Below are 19882 nucleotides of genomic sequence, written 5' to 3' on the forward strand. Positions count from 1 at the left end.
AGGCAAGTACTTTTGCATATGTTCTTAAGAATGGTGCTTGGATTATATCCAAGGGTTACTCTTTATGCAGTGAAACACTGTACAAAGAAACTTGAGAGGAAAGGGTTTATTCGGCTTACACTTCCACATCACTGTCTATCAACAAAGGAAATCAGGACAGGAACTCAACCAAGGCAGGAACCTGGAGGCTGGAGCTGATGCAGAGGCCATGGAGGGATGCTGTTTACTGACTTGCTCAGCCTGCCTTCTTATAGAACCCAGGACCACCAGCCCAGAAATGGCACCACCCACAATGGGCTGCGACCTTCCACATCAATCATTAATTAAGAAAATGCCCTGCAGGTTTGCCTACAGCCCGGTCTCATGGAGGCATTTTCTCAATTGAGGCTCCCTGATGACCCCTAGCATGTTGTCAAGTGGACATAAATCCAACCAGCACAGATTGCTTCTGAGATTTTTCTAAGAATCAGGTAACCGGGTATGGTGGTGCACACCTTTAATCCTAATACTAGGGAGACAGAGTGGGTGGATCTCTGAGTTCAAATCCAGCCTGGTCTATTCAGTGAGTTCTTGGACAGCCAGAGCTATACAGTAAGACCCTGTCTCAAACAAAACAAGGCAAAAAAGAGAAACAATAAAATAAAATAATACAACAGTTTGTCATCACTGGAAATCATTTTATTGATTTACTTTCTTGCAATGCTGGGGACGGATATCAGAACCCTGCAAATGCTAAACAAATATAGCTTGAACAAGTCCTTCACTGGGGCATTCTAGGCAGGGGCTCTACCACTGAGCCACGCCCCCAGCCCCTCCCTGGGGGATTCTAGGCAGGGGCTCTACCACTGAGCCACGCCCCCAGCCCCTCACTGGGGGATTCTAGGCAGGGGCTCTACCACTGAGCCACGCCCCCAGCCCCTCACTGGGGGATTCTAGGCAGGGGCTCTACCACTGAGCCACGCCCCCAGCCCCTCCCTGGGGGATTCTAGGCAGGGGCTCTACCATTGAGCCACGCCCCCAGCCCCTCACTGGGGCATTCTAAGCGAGTGCTGAGCTATGCCGTCATCTTTTTTTTTTAAATTCAAATTTATTATCACTTTATAATTGAGACTAAGTTGGAACTTCCAACCCTTCTTCTTTGGCCTCCCAAGTGCTTGGAATTATGGGTGTGTGCCACCATGCCAAGGTACACCTGTAATAGAAAATATTTGTACATAGTAGTTATTGTGACAATATGATACCCCAAAGTCTGGACCCTGAGGTGCTTAATTCTCCCCGTAACCCTTTAGCTCCTTGATTGTCCTGAAGAGCAGAGCCTCAGCTGTGTTTTAGTCGACAGCTCAGGGGACGAATTTTCCCAGGGCTCGTTATCTCTCTGACGAGGACACAAATGAGTGGGGACAGCGAATTCACCACCTGATGCCTAGTGAATATTTGATGACATCAGATGTCTGCCTTCGGGGAAGCCACAGAATGCTGGACTTGGGGCTGAAGTAGAGATGCTGTTTGGGGAAGATGATGGAGTCGGCCTTGACCGTGCAGAGAGCAAGCTGAGTGCTGGCATTTGGGGAGCAGACAGCGGTATCCATCTTCACAAGAGAGTGGATGCGGAGAGCAGTTTATGTTTGTGGAAATGCTCAACAGTGCAGGAAGCACTGAGGAAGGGCAGAACAGGTAGCTCTGTTTTATAGCTGGAAAAACTAGCATTCAAGAAAGCGAGGCTGAGGATCTCATGTGAAGAGCAGGTTCAGGTCTTGTACCCAACGCACGCACGCACGTTCTTTCTCTCTTCTCTACTTTCTTCTACACTCCCCTCCCCCACAGTCTTTTTAGACTAGATCTCAGTCACTCTGGCTAGCCTGGAACTTGATATGTAGATCAGGTTGGCTTCATACACAGAGATCTGCCTACCTCTGCTTCCCAAGTGCTGGGATTAAAGGCATGTGTCACCACACCTGGTATACATTTAAGAAAACAAACCGAGAGCTTGACTTGTTATTAATGTGTGGATGGAATGTTTGTGTGGAGTAGTGGTTCCAACCTATGGGTGGCATCCTCTTTGGGGGTTGTATGACTACTTCACAGGCATCGTCTAAGCACATCAGAAATACCAGATATTTACATTATGATTCATACTAGTGGCAAAATTAGTTATGAACTAGCAGGAGTCACCATGACATGAGGAACTATATTAAAGGGTTGCAGTGGGAAGAAAGTTGAGAACTCTTGGTGTTGAGGGTGTCCATGCCTTGGTGTGTATGTGGAGGTCAGAGGTCAACATGTTAGATGATTCTCTCTTCCCTTCCACCTTTTCTTTTTAAGATTTATTTATTTAATATATGTATGTGAGTACACTGTCGCTGTCTTCAGACACACCAGAAGAGGGCATAAGATCCCATTACAGGTGGTTGTGAACCACCATGTGGTTGCTGGGAATTGAACTCAGGACCTCTGGAAGAGCAGTCAGTGCTCTTAACCACTGAGCCATCTCTTCAGCCCAACTGTGAACTCTTGATCTTCTGCTGATAATTCTCATGATAATTCCCTGTTGTGGTTATAGAACCTTCCAGGACTGATGAGTCCATGCACTAGAATCTGTAAAGTCATTTAAGTCAATGCCTGGCACAAAGCAGGTACTTGGTAAAAAGTCAAGGGCTGCTCTGATTTATCCAGCTGGTGATATGATGTCACTGTCCTGCGTCTTCTTCGAATACATGTCCCACTATTGCTGTGGGATCTTCATGTATATGGCAAAGACAGTTTCTCCATTTACTGCTTCTTAAGAACAGGATCTCAGGGGCTGGAGAGGTGGCTCAGGCATTAAACTGGAGCTCCTCCTGCCTCAGCCTCTTCAGTACTGGGATTACAGATATGTGCTACCATGCACAGCTACAATTCACTTCTTTATACTTTAAGGGCTCGAACCATAATGCTTCAGCTTATGCGTGTGTGTGTGTGTGTGTGTGTGTGTGTGTGTGTGTGTGTGTGTGTGTGTGTGATCTGGGTGTCAGTGCATTCAAATGTGGAATGGTGGGAGACCTCAGATGTCTGTTGCCTTATTGCTTTTTGAAATATTACCTAAGGCTTTCTCACTGAAGCTCACCAGTTCTAATTTGGCTGGCTGGTGAGCAAGTCTCAACTATTCTCTTGGCTCCTTGTTCTCTTCCTTCTTCCTGTCTCTGTTCCCTGCACTGTAGTAGGTGTGCACACAGCCTTTGCTGATTTCTTTTGTTATGTAGGTTAGGAGACTAGAACTTAAGTCCTCAAGTTTGCGCGGCGAGTGCACACTAAACCATCTTTCCGGCGCAAGGTTTCAACTTCTCAGAATTCTTTTAGCTGGGGGACTGGAAAGACAGTAGCTGAACAGTTGAGAACACTGGCTACTCTTCCAGAGGACATGGGTTCAGTTCCCAGCACCCACATGGAGGCTCACAACCATCTGCAACTCTAGTTCCAAGGGGTCCAATTTCCTTGTCTGGCCTCACATACATACATGCAAACACTCACACATACATAAGAAATAAAACACATCTTTTAAAGCTGCAGGAGGCAGGTGTGGTAGTGAGATCCTGGCTCAAAAACAAAAAAAGAATTCTTTTTGTTGGGCTAGGGAGATGGTGCAGCGGGCAAGATACTTGTTACTAAGCCTGACCACCCGAGTTCCGTTCTAGAAACTACACGGTGGAAGTAGAGAATTGTCTTCCCTAGGTTGTCCTCTGGCCTTTATAGCTGTGTTTTTTGTTTGTTGTTGATCTCTCTTGAGCTGGGCAGTGAAAGCCAGAAGCAGTCTCCTGTACTTTTCCCTGTCACCTCATAAACTAAGGTTTCTCTTTAGTCTTTTTTTTAAATATTTATTTATTTATTATATATAAGTACACTGTCACTGTCTTCAGACACCAGAAGAAGGCATCAGATCTCATTACAGATGGTTGTGAGCCACCATGTGGTTCCTGGAAATTAAACTCAGGTCCTCTGGAAGAGCAGTCAGTGCTCTTAACCACTGAGCCATCTCTCCGGCCTTCTCTTTAGTCTTAATCCATTTAGCTACTATGACAAAACGCTTAAGATGGATTGATATATAAGTCATAGAAGGTTGCCTTTCACAGTTCTAGTGGCTGAGTAAGTCTTAAGATCACAGAGACAGCAGATAGGGTGTCTAGTAGCGGCCCATTCTATATCTGGTATTTTCTCAGGGCATCCCCAATCACTGGAAAAGAGAGATGTGTGCTGTGTCTGAGGAGATGGAAGGACCAGCCTCTTTTGTAAGGGCGTCTATCCCACGTACAAGGGCAAAGCTCTTATGACTTCATTACTTACTGAAAGATCTTGCCTCTTATTTCTACCACATAATGAGTTCAAGGCTAGCCTGGGCTACATGAGATGTTGTCTGAAAAAGTCAAGATTTATAAAAAGTTAAGGAGAACTATGTACACAGCTTGGTGGTACAGTTGACAGCATGCGCAGGGCCATAGTTTCAAATTCTAGTATTAAAACAAAACAATATTGTATAGGCTGGGAATCAAACCTACTATCAAGGGACTGTGAGGGAAACTTAACCAATCCATAAGGTGCTAATGTTGGAACAGTGCTCACACATTTTTATGATCACGCCTTTATTTATTTTGTGCACATGTGTGTGGGTGTGCCCAGAGGTCTAAGGACGACTTGGAGGAGTCCGTTCTCTTTCCCTAATGTGGGCCCCAGGGATTAAAACCCAGGGATCAAGATTTGGCTGCAATCCCCTTTCCCCATTGAGCCATCTTGCCAGAACTCTGTTTTTATAAGGTAAGATAGTTCTGAGCTGGGCATGTGGCTTGGTTGGTACAATGGTTGGTTGTTTGGCCAGCATGTACGAGGCCATGGGTTCTGTCCCTAACACCGCATAAAACTGGACATAGTGGTGCACACGTGTCCAGCACTCGGAGAATGTCTGGTGAGTTTGAGGCCAGCGGGAGCTATGTGAGACTCTGAGAAACAGGGAGGCGGGAAGGAAAGAGAGCAAAAGATGGATCTGGTGGGGTTGCCACCAGGAGATGATAATCAGCAGACACAGCCTTCAGGAAGTCCGGGTGGGGGTTGTCCTGCCCAGGCCCTGTGGAGTGCCTGTCTCCTCCCTACCCTTCTCCTGGCTCTTCGTCTCCCCTCCCCTAAGGAAGCGGTCCTTGTGGCCTTGGAGACACAGAAGTGAGAGTTCTTGGTGGCTTTGCTTTGAGGAAGTCAAATCCTAACCCTGAGACAGATGAAATTCGTCTCCAAAATTAGAAACTCCCCACCCCCAAAAATTCTAGAACATTCCCCCCAGCTTACGCTGACTCTCTGTGGTCAGAACAGGGAGGATCCACTCTGCTCCTGCACTGTTGGTGTGACGGTCTGTCGCCTGCTGAGGATGACCATCTCCCGTTCTTCCTGTGCATGAGCTTGTAGGACTGGATTCTCTGGCCCATGTGTGTAGAAGCCAGGGGACAATGCAGGTGGCATTCCTCGGGCATCATCCACCTCGCTTCCTGAGACATAGCCTTTCACTGGGCTGACCAGGGAGTCCCCGGAATCTGCCTCCTCCATTTCTTCAATGCCAGGATTATAAATGTGCACCACCATCACATTTTTTTTTTTTTTTTTTTAAATGGGGCTGGAGAGATGGAGAGATGGCTCAGCGGTTGAGAGCACTGACTGCTCTTCCAGAGGTCCTGAGTTCCAATCCCAGCAACCACAGCGTGACTCACAACCATTTTTAGTGGGATTTGATGCCCTCTTCTGTTGTGTCTGAAGACAGCTACAGTGTACTCATATATAATAATTTAAGAAGTGGATTCTGAAGATTAAGCTTGGGTCCTCATGCTTTACAAACTGAGCTGTCTCCCCAGCTCTTTTCAACCTCTCTTTTGAGATGTGCACTGGACTCTCTGTATAGCTCAGGGTGTCTGAGGATGGCCTTGAACTCCTAGTTTCTAGTCCCCCTGCCTTCCCCTCCCCAGTGCTGGGATGACAGGCACATGTGTACCAGCACACACTTTTAGTTTCTGACCTACACTTCTGTTGCTTGGTTAGGTTGGTCCCCAAACTGGGGGCTTGGCGTGTGTCGGATCTGGGGAAATGACTGTGATTTGCTTGCCTCGTATTCTAGTTTGCTTTCTGTTGCTGTGGTGATAAACACTGTGACTAAAAAGCAACTAGGTTTTCTTCATCTTCTAAGTTACAGTCCACCAGAGAGGGAAGCTAAGACGGGAACTCAAGGTGTAAACTTAGAAGCAAGAACTGAAGCAAAGGCCACAGAGGAACACTGCTTACTGCCTTGTTCACGTCTTCTTTGATTTAATTTTATCTGTATGGGTGTTTAGGTTACATGCCCTCCTGCTGCCCCAAGGGGGCCAGAAGAGGATATTGGATCCTCTGAAACTCAAGTTACAAACAGTTGTGAATCACTGTGTGGGCATTGGGAATTGAACTCAGGTCCTCTGGAAGAGTAACCAGTGCTCTTGACCACTGAGCCATCTCTCCAGTCCCACCTCCTCTGCCCCAGTTTGCTTTCTTATAGACTCAGGCCTGCTTGTCTACCCCACTTACCAACAGTGGTTGGACCCTCTCCTGTCAATCATCAACCAAGAAAATGCCCCACAGACACACCCATGGGCCAGTCTGATAGAGGTGGTTCCTTAATGGAGAGTCCTTCTTCCCACGATATTCTAGGCGTGTGTTAAGCTAAGAAAAACCTAGTAGGCAGGCGGATGTAGGTAGGATGGCTGGACCTGGCACTCTGTAGAGATCTGGGTTCAAATTATAACACTGTCATTTACCAGCTGGGTCATCTCAGCGGGGAGATGTTAATATTCTCAGTGATAACATTCCTGACAGAGGAGCTTAGAAAAGGATGGTTTATTGCACCTCCTGTCCATCACAGCAGGGAAGGCATGGCAGTAGGCCTATGAGGCTGCTTGCTACACACTTAGCATCCCAGGCAGGAAAGATGGATGCTGAGGCTCAACTCACTTTGTCCTTTTTGTTCAGGTGGGAACCTCAGCCCATGGGGCACCACCCACATCCAGGGAAGGCCTACTCTTCCCACCTCTGTTAACCAATCTAGACATTCCCTCACAGGCATGCCCAGAGGCAATGTTTTATAGTGATTTAAAATCTAGGTGTGGGATCCTTTTCCTCCTACTGGGTCGCCTTATCCAGTCTTGATGTGCTAGGTTATGTCTGCTCTTCTTGTAGTTTGTTATGCTGTGTTTGGTTGAGGTCCCTGAGAGGATGGTTTTTTTCTCTGAGGAAATGATGGGGGTAGATCTGGGGGAGAAGAGAGGTGCAGGTGGCAGGGAGGCTGGGGAGAAGGGAGGGAGGGGAATTGTGGTCAGGATGTAATATTGAAAGAATTAAAAAAAAAAAAAAGAGCTGGTGTGTTGGCAGATGTCTTTAATCTCAGCACTTGTGTGGCAGAGGCAGGTGTATGTCTCTAAGTTTGAGGCTAGCCAGGTCTACAAAGTTAGTCTGGGACACCAAGGGCTTTGTTATACCTGCCTTGAAAAACCAACCCATCGGGCTGGAGAGATGTCTCAGCAGTTAAGAGCATGGACTGCTCTTCCAGAGGTCCTGAGTTCAATTCCCAGCAACCACATGGTGGCTCACAACCAACCGTAATGGGATCTGATGCCCTCTTCTGGTGTGTCTGAAGACAACAGTGTACCCACATACATGAAATAAATAAATAAATCTTTAGGAAAAAGAAAGAAAGAAAGAAAGAAAGAAAGAAAGAAAGAAAGAGAGAAAGAAAGAGAGAAAGAAAGAAAGGAAGAAAAACCAATCTACCACCCAACCAAACAAACAACAAAATTTACAAAAATAAAATCCTGTCAAGTTGTCAATGAAGATTAACCCTCATACCAGGTATGGTGACCAGCCCGAAAGGTTACTGATCCATTCTGAGCCTCAGTTTCCCCATCTGTTCAGCAGTGTTAGACCCAGTATTGGTATGAATGCTAAGTAAACGAGTAAAAGTAAGCTTGAATCTGGGATCTATTATGGGTGGGAAGAGGTTAAAAGAATGTTCTGGGAACCGAAACCAGGACCTCACACCTGCTAGGCAAATGTATACTTACTGCAGGCTAGCCCCTCACTGTACAACTAACTTCCCGTCTTTCCCAAAGCAAGTAGCGGCCAGTTTTGTCTCTCTTTTATATGTGTGGCCTCTTTTCGTGCACGTTTGTATGTGCATGACATGTATGCCTAATTCCAGTGGACGTCAGAACAGTGGGCACTGGATCTGAAACTGGAATTACAGATTGTTGGGGACTCTGGAAGAGCAATGAGTGTCCTTAACCACTGAGCCATCTCTTCAGCCCCATGGCTCTTCATAAAGCTCTCAGGGGACTGAATATGTTCCGGTATTGATCTCTCTGGTCCAAGCATTTTAAAAGCTAAACAGGGAACAAAGGAGATGGAGACAGATTGACTGGAGGGAAAACGCAAGGCCTGGGGAAGAACAGGGCAAGGAAGGGGCGGGGCTCAGGCTGATGTCACTTCCTCCTCCAGTGGCTCCTGCACAGGACTCTCAGGAGTTCTTTGTGCTTCCTGATCCCAACCTCCCCCTCTCCACTTCCCCACCCCTACCCCTGCTCAGCCTTGCTTCCTCTTTACCCAGAAGATCCAGTCAGTCCCTCAGAAGCTTGCACGGCCATTACTGTTTGGACCACCTGTGCCCATCCAGTAGACATAGTGACTCCAATATGTGCAAATGCATTGGTGTCAGTCCATTTGAAACAGGCCAGCTTGACCCACCATTTTTTTTTTCTAGCTGGGTCCCCCAGCTTTGCCTCATGAAAGTAACAGAAGTATTGCTCAGATCTAGCTAGCTGCCTGCAGTTCCCTCCTCCCATCTTTCATGGCTCTGAGAGGGACCATTCAGTCCTTCCAAGGAACCCAAGCAGCCCTAGTCACATTCACTGTGACCGTATGGAGCAAGGTCAGTTTTCAGCTCAGCCCCCCAGCAAGGTCTGGCCATGTAGACCTGGCTGGCCTGCAACAGTGCTGTGTGCATATCTGACAGGCTGCTTTTACTGAACATGCCTGAAAACAAGCTCCTAGGTCCTCAAACTTTCCCACCTTTCTCTCCATTGCATTCATTTATTTTTGAGAATGGGTCTCACTATGTTGCATAGACACCCCCCACCCTCTATATAGCTCATGCTGGCATTGAACTTGAGATTCTTCAGCCATGGACCCTTGAGCGCTGGAATTCTACACCTATGCCACCACCACCATCTCTGTCTTGTTAGTATTAAGTCGGTCCCTCCATTTCCTCTGGAAGATACCCACAGTGTCATTTTTTACTGCCTCCTCCCTCTCTACCAGCATCCACGGAGCATCCCGTCAACAAATCTAAAGTCAGTTCTAACTCAAGATAAATTCTAGATGAGACAGCTCAGCCAATAAAACGCTTGCTGAGCAAGCTTGGGAACCGATGTTTGGCTCTCCCAGGCACTAGGTAAAATCCTATAGTCCAGCCTGGTGAAGGAGAAACAGGATTCCTGGAACAAGCTAGCCAGCCAGATGAAGAATCGTACTGCCAAGCTCTGGGTTCAAAGGAGAGACTTTGTGTCAAAATACAAAGTGGAGGGAGAAGAGTCCGGTAGAAACGTGACACCAGGGTTGGGGGCGTGACTCATTCAGTAGAGTGCTTGCCTAGCATGCACAAAGCTCTGGGTTCAGTTCCCAGCACTGCTTAATACCAGGTTCAGTGACGCATGCCTGCAATCCCACTACTCTAGAGGTGGAAGCAGATGGACCAGAAGTTAAAGTTCATCCTGTGCTACATTGGGAGTTCAAGGGTAGCCTGGGCTGCCTGGGATCATGGTGCAAACAACAAATGAAAGAAAAATAAGTCCAATTGTGTCATCTCTGTGCTCACAACCTTTAAGTAGTCAGTTATGGGGATATGCCTGTTATCCCAGCCCTCAGGAGACTGAAGCAAGAGGGATGGGCCAGCCTGGGCTACATAGTACAAGTCAGAGTGATCTGTGTTTCATGACCGTATCTCAATGAAGCTTACATAAACATTGCACATGTTAAAGAGATGTGTGTTGAATGCAGAAAGAATTTGGAACTGTTTCTCCAAGTTTAAAGGAGACCAGAGACTTGGGGGTAGCTCCTAAAGACTTACTAAGATTGGGGTGAGAGTTATGTCTCGTACTTTCTGGAAGGCAGGTGGCCGCCCAAGCTGGGCTGGCTTTGTAGTTAGAGGCTCTGTGGGAAGGAAGCCCTTTCTGAGCATTATGTAACACATGTGGTTTTGTGTCAATCACACTTCTGTAAACACCACCCAGTTTTAAACACACTAACGGAAATTGCTATTTAAAGGCCCTGATGCCAGACTCGTTTGCAAAGTGAATAAATAATCTCGTCATTTGTGCTCCATCCAAATTCCTGTTCTCCAGGATGAAAAGTTACATTTACTTGAAAGAGAGAAAGAAAAAACAAAGAAAGAAAAAAAGAAAGAAAGAAAGGGCAGGAGAGATGGCTCAGTGGTTAAGAGCCCTGACTGCTCTTCCAGAGGTCCTGAGTTCAATTCCCAGCAACCACATGGTGACTCACAACCACCTGTAATGAGATCTGATGCCCTCTTCTGGCGTGTCTGAGGACAGCGACAGTGTGCTTACATGCATAAAATAAATACATCTTTAAAAAACATGAAGGTACACCCATTGGCCATTGCATCACTCCTGTCTATCTCCCCCTTACCTTTTGTATTTATTTTCACTCTCCTCCTTCCCCACCCGCCCCGAGGTAGGGTTTCTCTGTGTAGCCCTGGCTGGGCTGGAACTCAGAGATTCGCCTGCCTCTGCCTCCCGAGTATAGGCAGTTTGGGTCAGGTGGTAGAGCGCTTGTCTGGCCTGTGTAGCTCTGGGTTTGGTCGGAAGTACTGCTTTAAGCCAAACATGGTGGCCCATGCTAATAATTCCAGGTCCTGGGGAGGTAGAACTATTTGGAGGCTCAAGAGTTCAGGTTGTTCTTGGCATAACAGATACCAGGTAGGGTAGGCTGGACTGCATAGCAAGGTCAGGGCCACGGTGTGACCTATGCGGTGTCTCCTTCTCAACCCAGATGAGTTTTGCGGGAAGGAGGGGAGCAGAGTTAAGTTGCAGGGAAGATCCAGTGTAGCCTGGTTCAGGACTAGGGACCTAGGTGACAATTATGTGCTATTTGCACACATGACCTACTGTGTTAGCTTGGCCTCACTGTGATCAAAATATAACACAGAAACTACTTATGAGAGAGAGAGAGAGAGAGAGAGGGGGGGGGGGGGAGGGAGGGAGGGAGGTTATGTTTTGAGTCATAGTTTAAAAGAGTTTCAGTCCATTGTGTCGGAGCTCAGGTCAGTGCGGCTATTCATATCCTGGCTGACCAGGAAGCAGACAGGCTGGGGTGGGGGAGGTATGGGGGGGCTACGACCCCAAAGGTTTGCCCTTAAATGCTGCTTCCCTCAGCTAGACCTCAAAATACTCTAACATCCTCCGCAGGGGGTGGGAGTGAGGACTTTCAAATCCGGAGCCATTGGGGGACATTTTAGATTTAAATCATAACACACATTTTTGTATTTTCAACACCAAGGAGACCTTAGGAGAGAGTGCTTTGTAGAATGTGACTCAAGTAGCATTGGACAAGACTACCTGATGTGGATTAGGGTTCTGGAATGTCCTCTCCCTGCATGTCACCTGTCCTGCTAATACCTTAAAAAGGAGCCAGGTAACCTGGCTCCATTTTGTTCCTAAACAGTAGCTGCCTGCAGTGAATGCAACCTCTGTTTGCACCACACTCAGGTAGGTCTGTGTGTGTGAGGGCATGTTCTTACTGGGCATGCTCAGCAATAAAACCTAGTGGCAGATGCTGCGTGAGCAACCAGTAGACTGTGTTTCCTTGAAGACCGTAGGTCAAGTTGTTTGGAAGCTCTTCAGGTTTACAGTGTCCTCACTGGGTTCTCGTTCTTGGTTCTCTGACATACTTTGTCTTTTTGGCTCATACTAGGTCAAAATTGGTTAGACATCTGCTGGTAGGAAAAGTTAGATTTTACTTTTTATGTGGTGCTGAGGGTGGAACCCTGGGTCTGGCAGGTACCAAGCAAATGCTCTACTGCTGAGCCACGCCCCCAGCCCCTCACTGGGGGATTCTAGGCAGGGGCTCTACCACTGAGCCACGCCCCCAGCCCCTCACTGGGGGATTCTAGGCAGGGACTCTACCACTGAGCCACGCCCCCAGGCCCTCACTGGGGGATTCTAGGCAGGGGCTCTACCACTGAGCCACGCCCCCAGCCCCTCACTGGGGGATTCTAGGCAGGGGCTCTACCACTGAGCCACACCCCCAGCTCCTCACTGGGGGAGTCTGGGTACATGCTCTCTAACAGAGCTATGTTCCCCAGCCTTATAAACTTTATTTACTCTTGCTGTTTTATTAAGAGCTGACTGTGGGCAGAGGTAGAGTTCAGGTTCTATGGGAATATGGGTGTGAGGTAAGAGTGTCTGTTGTGGGATTAGAACACGAGTTAGGAAGGCAGAGGGTGTTTGGGAGGGAGAAGTGGTGAGCCTTAGCATTGTTGGGCTTGCAGCAATTACTTCCTGCCTCAGTCATGGGACAGACGGGTCACTAATGAGTCAGTTCCGTGCCAGATGTGGGGATCCCGATACTGCCCAGCTCAACCTCCTACCTACGTTGTTTTGTGAGATCATTGGTGTGATGCTGCTGCGGGTCCTTACTGGAGGAGAGGGGGGGGGGCAGAGGACATGAAGAGGGTATAGAGCAGTTGGGCAACATGGTGGTTTGAGGGCAGACTCGGCCCCGCCCTGCCACTGGACATTCCCAGCAGAAGCCCTGGCAATGGGTACAGCCCGCAGTGTGGAAAACCTTATCTCAGGCTGTGCCTTACCTGTCTGCCACTTTCACCAAACCCCGGACATGTAACTTAAAGGTGGAATGGTTTACTTTAGCTCACATTTTGAGAAGTTAGTCTAACCTTGATGGGAAGGTGTAACCGAGTTCACAATGGCAGAGGCTTGTGATCAAGACTCCCTTTCTCTGTGGACCAGGAAGCAGAGAGGTCAGATCGAAAGCAGAGCCAGGCTGTCACCTCAAGGTTTGGGTCCATTGTCCTTCTGCATTCAGACAGCTTCCAGAAGGAGAATGGTTTGCATCTCCACTGGTTCCTTTTTCTGTTGCTGTTTAAAAATAAAGAAAGGAAGAAAAGGAAGGAAGGAAGGAAGGAAGAAAGAAAGGAAGGAAAAGAAACTAACAAAAGCAACTTAAAGGAGAACGGGTTTATTCTAACACATTTCATCATGGTGGAAAAGCCAGGCCAGGAGGCCTGGAAGGCTTAATGGAACCAGAAGCCCTGCTGTGCACCTTGTATTCACAATCAGAAAGCAAACGGAGCTGAGCTAGAAAGGCTCAAGTCCTGCCCGCACTGGCCCTCTTTCTCCAGAGAGACTCCACCTCCCCAGGGTCCCACAACCTTCTCAAACAGTGCCACCAGCTGGGGGCGAGTGCTTTCACACATATGCCCTTAGGGGGACATTTTTCATAACACAGCAGACAGTGATAGGCCTGCCAGCAGAAGGGTTTCTGGGAAGTAGTGAGGGTAATGGTGAAGAGATTGGAGTATCTGTTCCAGACAAATGGTGTGCTGACTAAATGCTGCCAAGAGGATCTATAATCACACAGAAGGCGAGCTTCCTTCCCGGCCTGTCTGTGAGTCCTGGGGTGTCTAGATTAGATTAATTGCAGTGGGGCTTAAAAGACCTGCTCCAAATATACATGGTACCGTCCTGCAGGATTATTCAGAAGCGTCCTGCTTACATTCCTCCACCACTAGTTCACACTCACTTTCTGTTCATCTCTAGCTAGAAAACCTGTTTTGCTTTGCTGTGGAGCTACTGAGTATTTCCTGTTATAAAGAAACAAGCATGGGAAATGAGAGAAGAAAAGGGGAGAGGAAAAGGAGCACAGATAGTTTCTTTTTATGTGTATGGTGTTTTGCCTGTGCACATGTCTGTGTACCTTGCGTGTGCTTGATGCCCACAGAGGCCAGAAGAGGGCATCAGGTCCCCTGGAACTGGTGTTTTAGACAATCTTGAGCCTCCATGTATATAGATGCTGTGGAAAGAGCAACCAGGCTCTTTATCCACTGAGCCACACCCGGAGCCCCTCACTGGGGGATTCTAGGCAGGGGCTCTACCACTGAGCCACACCCCCAGCCCCTCACTGGGGGATTCTAGGCAGGGGCTCTACCACTGAGCCATGCCCCCAGCCCCTCACTGGGGAATTCTAGGCAGGGGCTCTACCGCTGAGCCACGCCCCCAGCCCCTCACTGGGGAATTCTAGGCAGGGGCTCTACCACTGAGCCACGCCCCCAGCCCCTCACTGGGGGATTCTAGGCAGGGGCTCTACTACTGAGCCACACCCCCAGCCCCTCAGTGGGGGATTCTGTGTAAGTGCTCTACCACTGAGCTACAGTGCCAGCTCCTGTTTGTATGTCTTCTAGTTTGTTTCCTGTCCCCCTTCTTCCCTGTTTCTTGGGTGTTCTTTCTGGCCTCAGCAGTTGGTCTTCCGTTGGCCCCTTGCCTCAGGGCTACATCCCAAGCCTCTCTGCCGACTCCTGCTATGGGACCTTTACAAACTAGCCTTGCCTTGGTAGCCCAAAGTCTGGGCTGCAGCCTAGAGCTGTGTGCGTGACTTGACAATGCCCAGTTGCTCCACAAGCCAGCCCAGGCTCCACTACCTGCTCTGTCCAGTAGCAATGCCCAAAATCTTCTCATTGGTGACATCCAGGCTGATCTGCCTGGAGGGAGTCTGTAAATAGAGAGGACTAAGGGGGAGGAAGAGAAGGCGAGAGAAAGCCTCCCTTCCTTCAGTGCCTGCTGATAATTGGCTCTCAGGGACCAGCTGGGGACACAGGGGCCAGCTGGGCCAGGAAGCGCCGTACAATGCTGTTCTTTCAGGAGAGCTACTGCTGGCCGTAGGTCCCGTGTGACTCCAGCGGAGTAAAGAGAACAGAGTGTTCTCAAAGGATGTTCTCGAACCTAGACCCCCCTCGAGAGGTGAGACACAGAGCCCCCAATTCCACCCTCTGCCCTGGGAGTCCCCCCCACCCTCTGCTCGCACTTGCACCCGCCTGCAAGAGAACTGGATCTGTCCAGACCCAATGATTTCCCCCCGAGTCCCGTGTGCGGGAGCAGGCAGCATGGAGGCCTGGGGACTCTGTCCTGTCCTGCTTTACAGGGTGTAGGACCATATGGAAGGACAAGCCAGAGTTTATTAAAATCTAGATGTCTGTCACATGTTCATGTTGTTACGTGTATGTGTGTGTGTGATGTATAGATGTGTTTCTGTGGGTGTGGGTGTAATGTTTAGATGTGTGTGTGTGATGTACAGGCGTGTCTGTGTTTGTGTATATGTGTGCATGTGTGTGATGTATAGGTGTGTTTGTGTCAGTGTGTGTGTGTGTGTGTGTGTGTGTGTGTGTGTGCGCGCATGCGGAAGCCAGTCGTCAACTACAGGTTACTTCCTTGCTTGTTCTTCAGCTTGCTCTCTTCCAGACAGGGTCTGTCCCTGAGCCCTAGGGATCTGCCTGTCTCTGCCTCTCTGTTGTGCTCCCCAGATGGACTCACACAGTTATAAGATGTGCACCACACCTGGATTTTATGTGGGTGCAATGGGTTGAACTTGGGGTTCATGCATATATGGCCGGAACTTTACTGAGTGAGGTGTCTTTTTCAGCCCTTCGCTGTTTAGTCTTTTTCTTCTTCAGTTTTCTGAAACAGGGTTTCTCTGTGTAGCCCTGGCTGTCCTGGAACTTGCTCTGTAGACCAGGCTGGCCTTGAACTCACAGATCCATCTACTTGCCTCTGCCTCCTACATGCTGGGACTAAAGTCATGCGCCACTGCCACCTGGCTTGGATTTTAGTCTTTATGGGAGAAAGGCAATTGCTGAGCATATACAGCTGTGTTGCCTGAGTGCGGCGTACATTTCCACCCCTAGCCCTGGGAGGCTGATGTAGGAGGCTAGCCTGGACGGCATAGTATATCCTAGCATCCTAGCACAGCCTGGGCTACGTAAGACCTGTTTCTAAACCAGAAGGGAAGAAGTATTATACAAAAATGGTAAAGTGTCGTCTCTAGGCCTTTTTTTTTTTTTTAAAGATTTATTTATTTATTATATATAAGAACACTGTATATCACACCAGAAGAGGGCATCAGATCTCATTACAGATAGTTGTAAGCCACCATGTGGTTGCTGGGATTTGAACTCAGAACCTCTGGAAGAGCAGTCAGTGTTCTTAACCACTGAGCCATCCCCGTCTCTAGGCCTTTTAAAGTGACATTTATTTACTTATGCAGAGGTGGAGCATGGACATGCCCATGTGCATGTGGAATTCAGAGGACCACATATGAAGGTCCTACTGTGTGGGTTCTGGGGATTGGACCCAGGTTGCCCGGCACCTCTTCCCGCAGAATGTAGTGCTTGCATTATGGACGAATAGAGGAGTGTGTGTGATGTAGGATGGGAGGTGAGGATGTAGGTTGGGACTGAGGTCTCAGTAGAGCATCTGTCCCCGGCCCCCTTCTTTTGAGACAAGGTGTTAGCAGTGCCTAATATGACCTTGAACTCACTCTAGCCCAGTTGGGCCTCCTGCTTCCTTCAGGAGCTGGGATTAAAGGCCAGCACCTCCAAGCCTGGTCACATCACTGCTTGTTTTTAAAAGCCCTGTATGAGGCAGGCATGGTGGCACATACCTGTCAAGCCTAGAGCTGCAGGATTGTGAGTTCCAGGCCACCCCGTCTCAAAATTGGCAGGGAGGGGGCCTAGGCATACAGCTCAGCTGGTGGACCACTTGCCTAGTATGTGTGAGGGCGGTGGGTTCCATCCCTAACACCGCATAGCGTGGTTCACACTGTAATCCCAAACCCTCAGAAGATAGAGGCCGAAAGATCAGAAGTTCACGGTCATCTTCTGCTACATAGTGATTTTTAAGGCCATCCTGTGGTAAAATGAGACTGTCTCAGCAAGACCTAAAATGTTGAATGTCGAAGCTCAGACCTGCCTTGTGCCTCAGAGGCCTTAGAGACCATGTTGGTTATAAAAGCAGATTTGTAGCCAAGAACCATGGCCAGGGCTCTGATTCATAGGCACTGCCACACGGGGGACTATTGCTGGCACGGAATCAGGTACACTGGCAATGCTGAGTGAGCTTTTGCAAGCATATACCTGCCCCAACCCCTGCGCATACACAAGCTCCCAGCTGTAGGAGAGAATATGGGGTAACAGCGAGGTCGGGGGAGCTACATGTCCTTCCAGTGACTAATGACTGTTAGTATTTTCATCTTACATTTATTTACTCTGTGTGTGTGTGTGTGTGTGTGTGTGTGTGTGTGTGTGTATGTGTGTGGGTGGGTGGGTGCCGGGAGTGAAGCACCAGGGTACACGTGAAGGTCAGAGATACGTTTTTCGGAGTCAGTTCCCTCCTACCATGCAGGTTCTAGGGGATTTGTGGCAACCACTGAGCCATCTTGCCAACCCAGAAGTTAATGTTTGTCGTCCATGTGGCAGGGCTGAGAATCACCCTAGACAAGCCCTTGCATCTGTGTATGAGGGAGTTTCTGGGCTGAGCTGAAGTAGATGGGAGAACCCACTCTGAATGTGGGCCGCATTCATTCACCTCTCTCTGCTTCCTGACTGCACGTAATGTGACCAGCCGCCTCAGGCTTCTGCTCCCCTCCCTTCCCCCACCATGATGGACAGTGCCCTCAGACCATGAGCTAGCTATTATCCACCCTTTGTCTCAGGACTCAGAGATGCCACTAAAACATGGCTTCCTCCCCAAACCCCAGGCTAGACCAGTTCCTTCTCAGCTGTGCTGGTCCCAGGCCTGGAGGCCGTGAGCCCTTAAATACAACACTAAAGAAAAACACCTCACTGGCCGCAAGCCCCTGCCTTGCTCAAGAGTCTTCTTGGGTCCCCAGCACCAGTCACCCTGTCCCAATTTCTGTGATCCTCTTTCACATAGTGGGGGCCTCATCTAGCTTTAACTGGTCAGTTTTTCTCACAGTCAGAGAAGTGGTGGACAGGTAAAGTGACCTAGAGTCCAGCACTGGTTTGCTTTGGGGAATGGGGGGGTAAGTGGTGACCAGGTACAAGATCTACAGGCTGCAACTGCAGGAAGAAAAGCCCACCTGTCACGGGTATTTTAGTTTATTCCTTTGGCAGCAAGGTCCCATGTAGCCTAGGCTAGCCTTGAGCGCCCTTGGGAGCTGAGGATGGCTCTGAAGAAGATCGAGGGATCCTCCTGCCTCTACTTTCAAATGATTACTATGACAGATAAGGTACCACATGCTACTGTGTCACCCACTTTTGAAAGGGAAGTTTCAGGGTGCTTGGATGTAGCTCAGTTAGTAGAGCACTTGCCTAGTAGATATAAAGACCGGGGTCCCAGCATCATTATAAATCAGTAATAGGGGATACTTAGGAGGTGGAGGCAGGAGGATTAGAAGCTCAGGACCGATCCTGGCAAGATACCACATTTAAAGCAGGCCAGTCCAGGGTGAATTTTTATATGTTTGCATGCTTCCATAATGAAAGGTTTAAAAAAAAAATTAGGGAAAAAAATTTATGTATGTTTTGTCTATGTGTATGTCTGTGCATTGCGTATATGCTTGGTACCTACAGAGACAGCAAAGGCCATCAGATCCTGTGGAACTAGAGTTACAGATGGTTGTAAGATACTATGTGGGTGCTAGAAATTGAACCTGGGTCCACTGTAAGAACAGCCGTTAACCACTGAACCATCTTTCCTGCTCCAAACAAAACATTTCATCTGCGTACTCCTGGAAACCTACCCCTTAGAAATAAAAACAAGAGTTACTACAAATATGTGGAGCTGGCCCTGGTGGTACATACCTGTCATCCCATCTGCTCTAGGGAGGAGGGGGTCTTACATCAATCTGCCTGGGGTAGAGAGTTCATTAGTGAGACTTTGTCTCAAAAATCTAACAGCAAGCACTTGGTGGTGGTGGTGAACACCTTTAATCCCTGCACTCAGAAGGCAGAGGCAGATCAATTAAAAGTAGAACAAGAGGATACATTGCACTTCCACAATGCACAAAATAAGTACATATAATAATAATAATAATAATAATAATAATAATAACAACAACTTTTTAGAAAAAGTATACAACAGAGTCTTGAGAGGTGGCTCAGCAGTTAAGAGCACAGTGTTCTTGTAGAGAACCTGAGTTCAGTTTCCAGTGCCCACATCAGGCGGCTCACAACTGTAGCTCCAAAGCCCCTGGCTCCCCTAATCCCCCACACTCAAGTGCATATACCCACAATCACCCATGCGTTCTTAAAAGCTTAAAAAGATAATAAGTCTCTTAAAATTTTCCTACAACAACAAAACAGCCCAGATGATATGATTAGCATGTATGCAAATTATTCACGTGTCTATATTAAAATGAACAGGAGAGTCGTGACTTTTGAAAACAACAGGAAAGAAATGGCTTCATATTTTCCCTGTGTAATTAGGGAAGGGAAAGGGATTTGCCCTCAAGTTGGAAGTTGGCCAAGAGTGGATGGCGAGTCAGAGAAAGCTTGTGGAAGTTCGGTTTTGTTTATTATTTGGGGGAAAGTATTTGCCATCGCTCTTGTGTGAAAATCAGGGGACATCTTTGTGGATTGGGCTGTTCCATTCTATCTTCATGGGGGTCCTGGGAAGGACACTCCAGTTGTCAGGTTTGCTGGGCCAGCACCTTTACTAGCCAATTCACCTCACCAGCCCCGGGTGAGAAGGGTTTAGAAGTGACAGAGGGGCAGCTGCTGGCCTCAGGCCACAGTGGCTCCCTGAAATCA

At 48.2% G+C, this 19882-nt stretch overlaps 1 protein-coding gene across 3 annotated transcripts in view; it reads left to right on the forward strand.

Moving 5' to 3' along the window:
* Positions 1-19882, forward strand: part of HIP1 (huntingtin interacting protein 1) — a 126761-nt gene that overhangs the window by 56079 nt on the left and 50800 nt on the right. The window contains exon 1 of one of the 3 annotated variants that reach the window (XM_080940443.1): positions 14987-15077. The exons of the other annotated variants lie outside the window; for them this stretch is intronic. Within the exon in view, the coding sequence (XP_080796569.1) occupies positions 15048-15077 (30 nt within the window). The 5' untranslated portion in view covers positions 14987-15047. Of the gene's footprint in view, positions 1-14986; positions 15078-19882 lie in introns of those variants that run through there. 3 annotated transcript variants of the gene reach the window in all.

Source organism: Micromys minutus (genome assembly GCF_963924665.1).
Source record: "Micromys minutus genome assembly, chromosome: 29".
Lineage (NCBI taxonomy): Eukaryota > Metazoa > Chordata > Mammalia > Rodentia > Muridae > Micromys > Micromys minutus.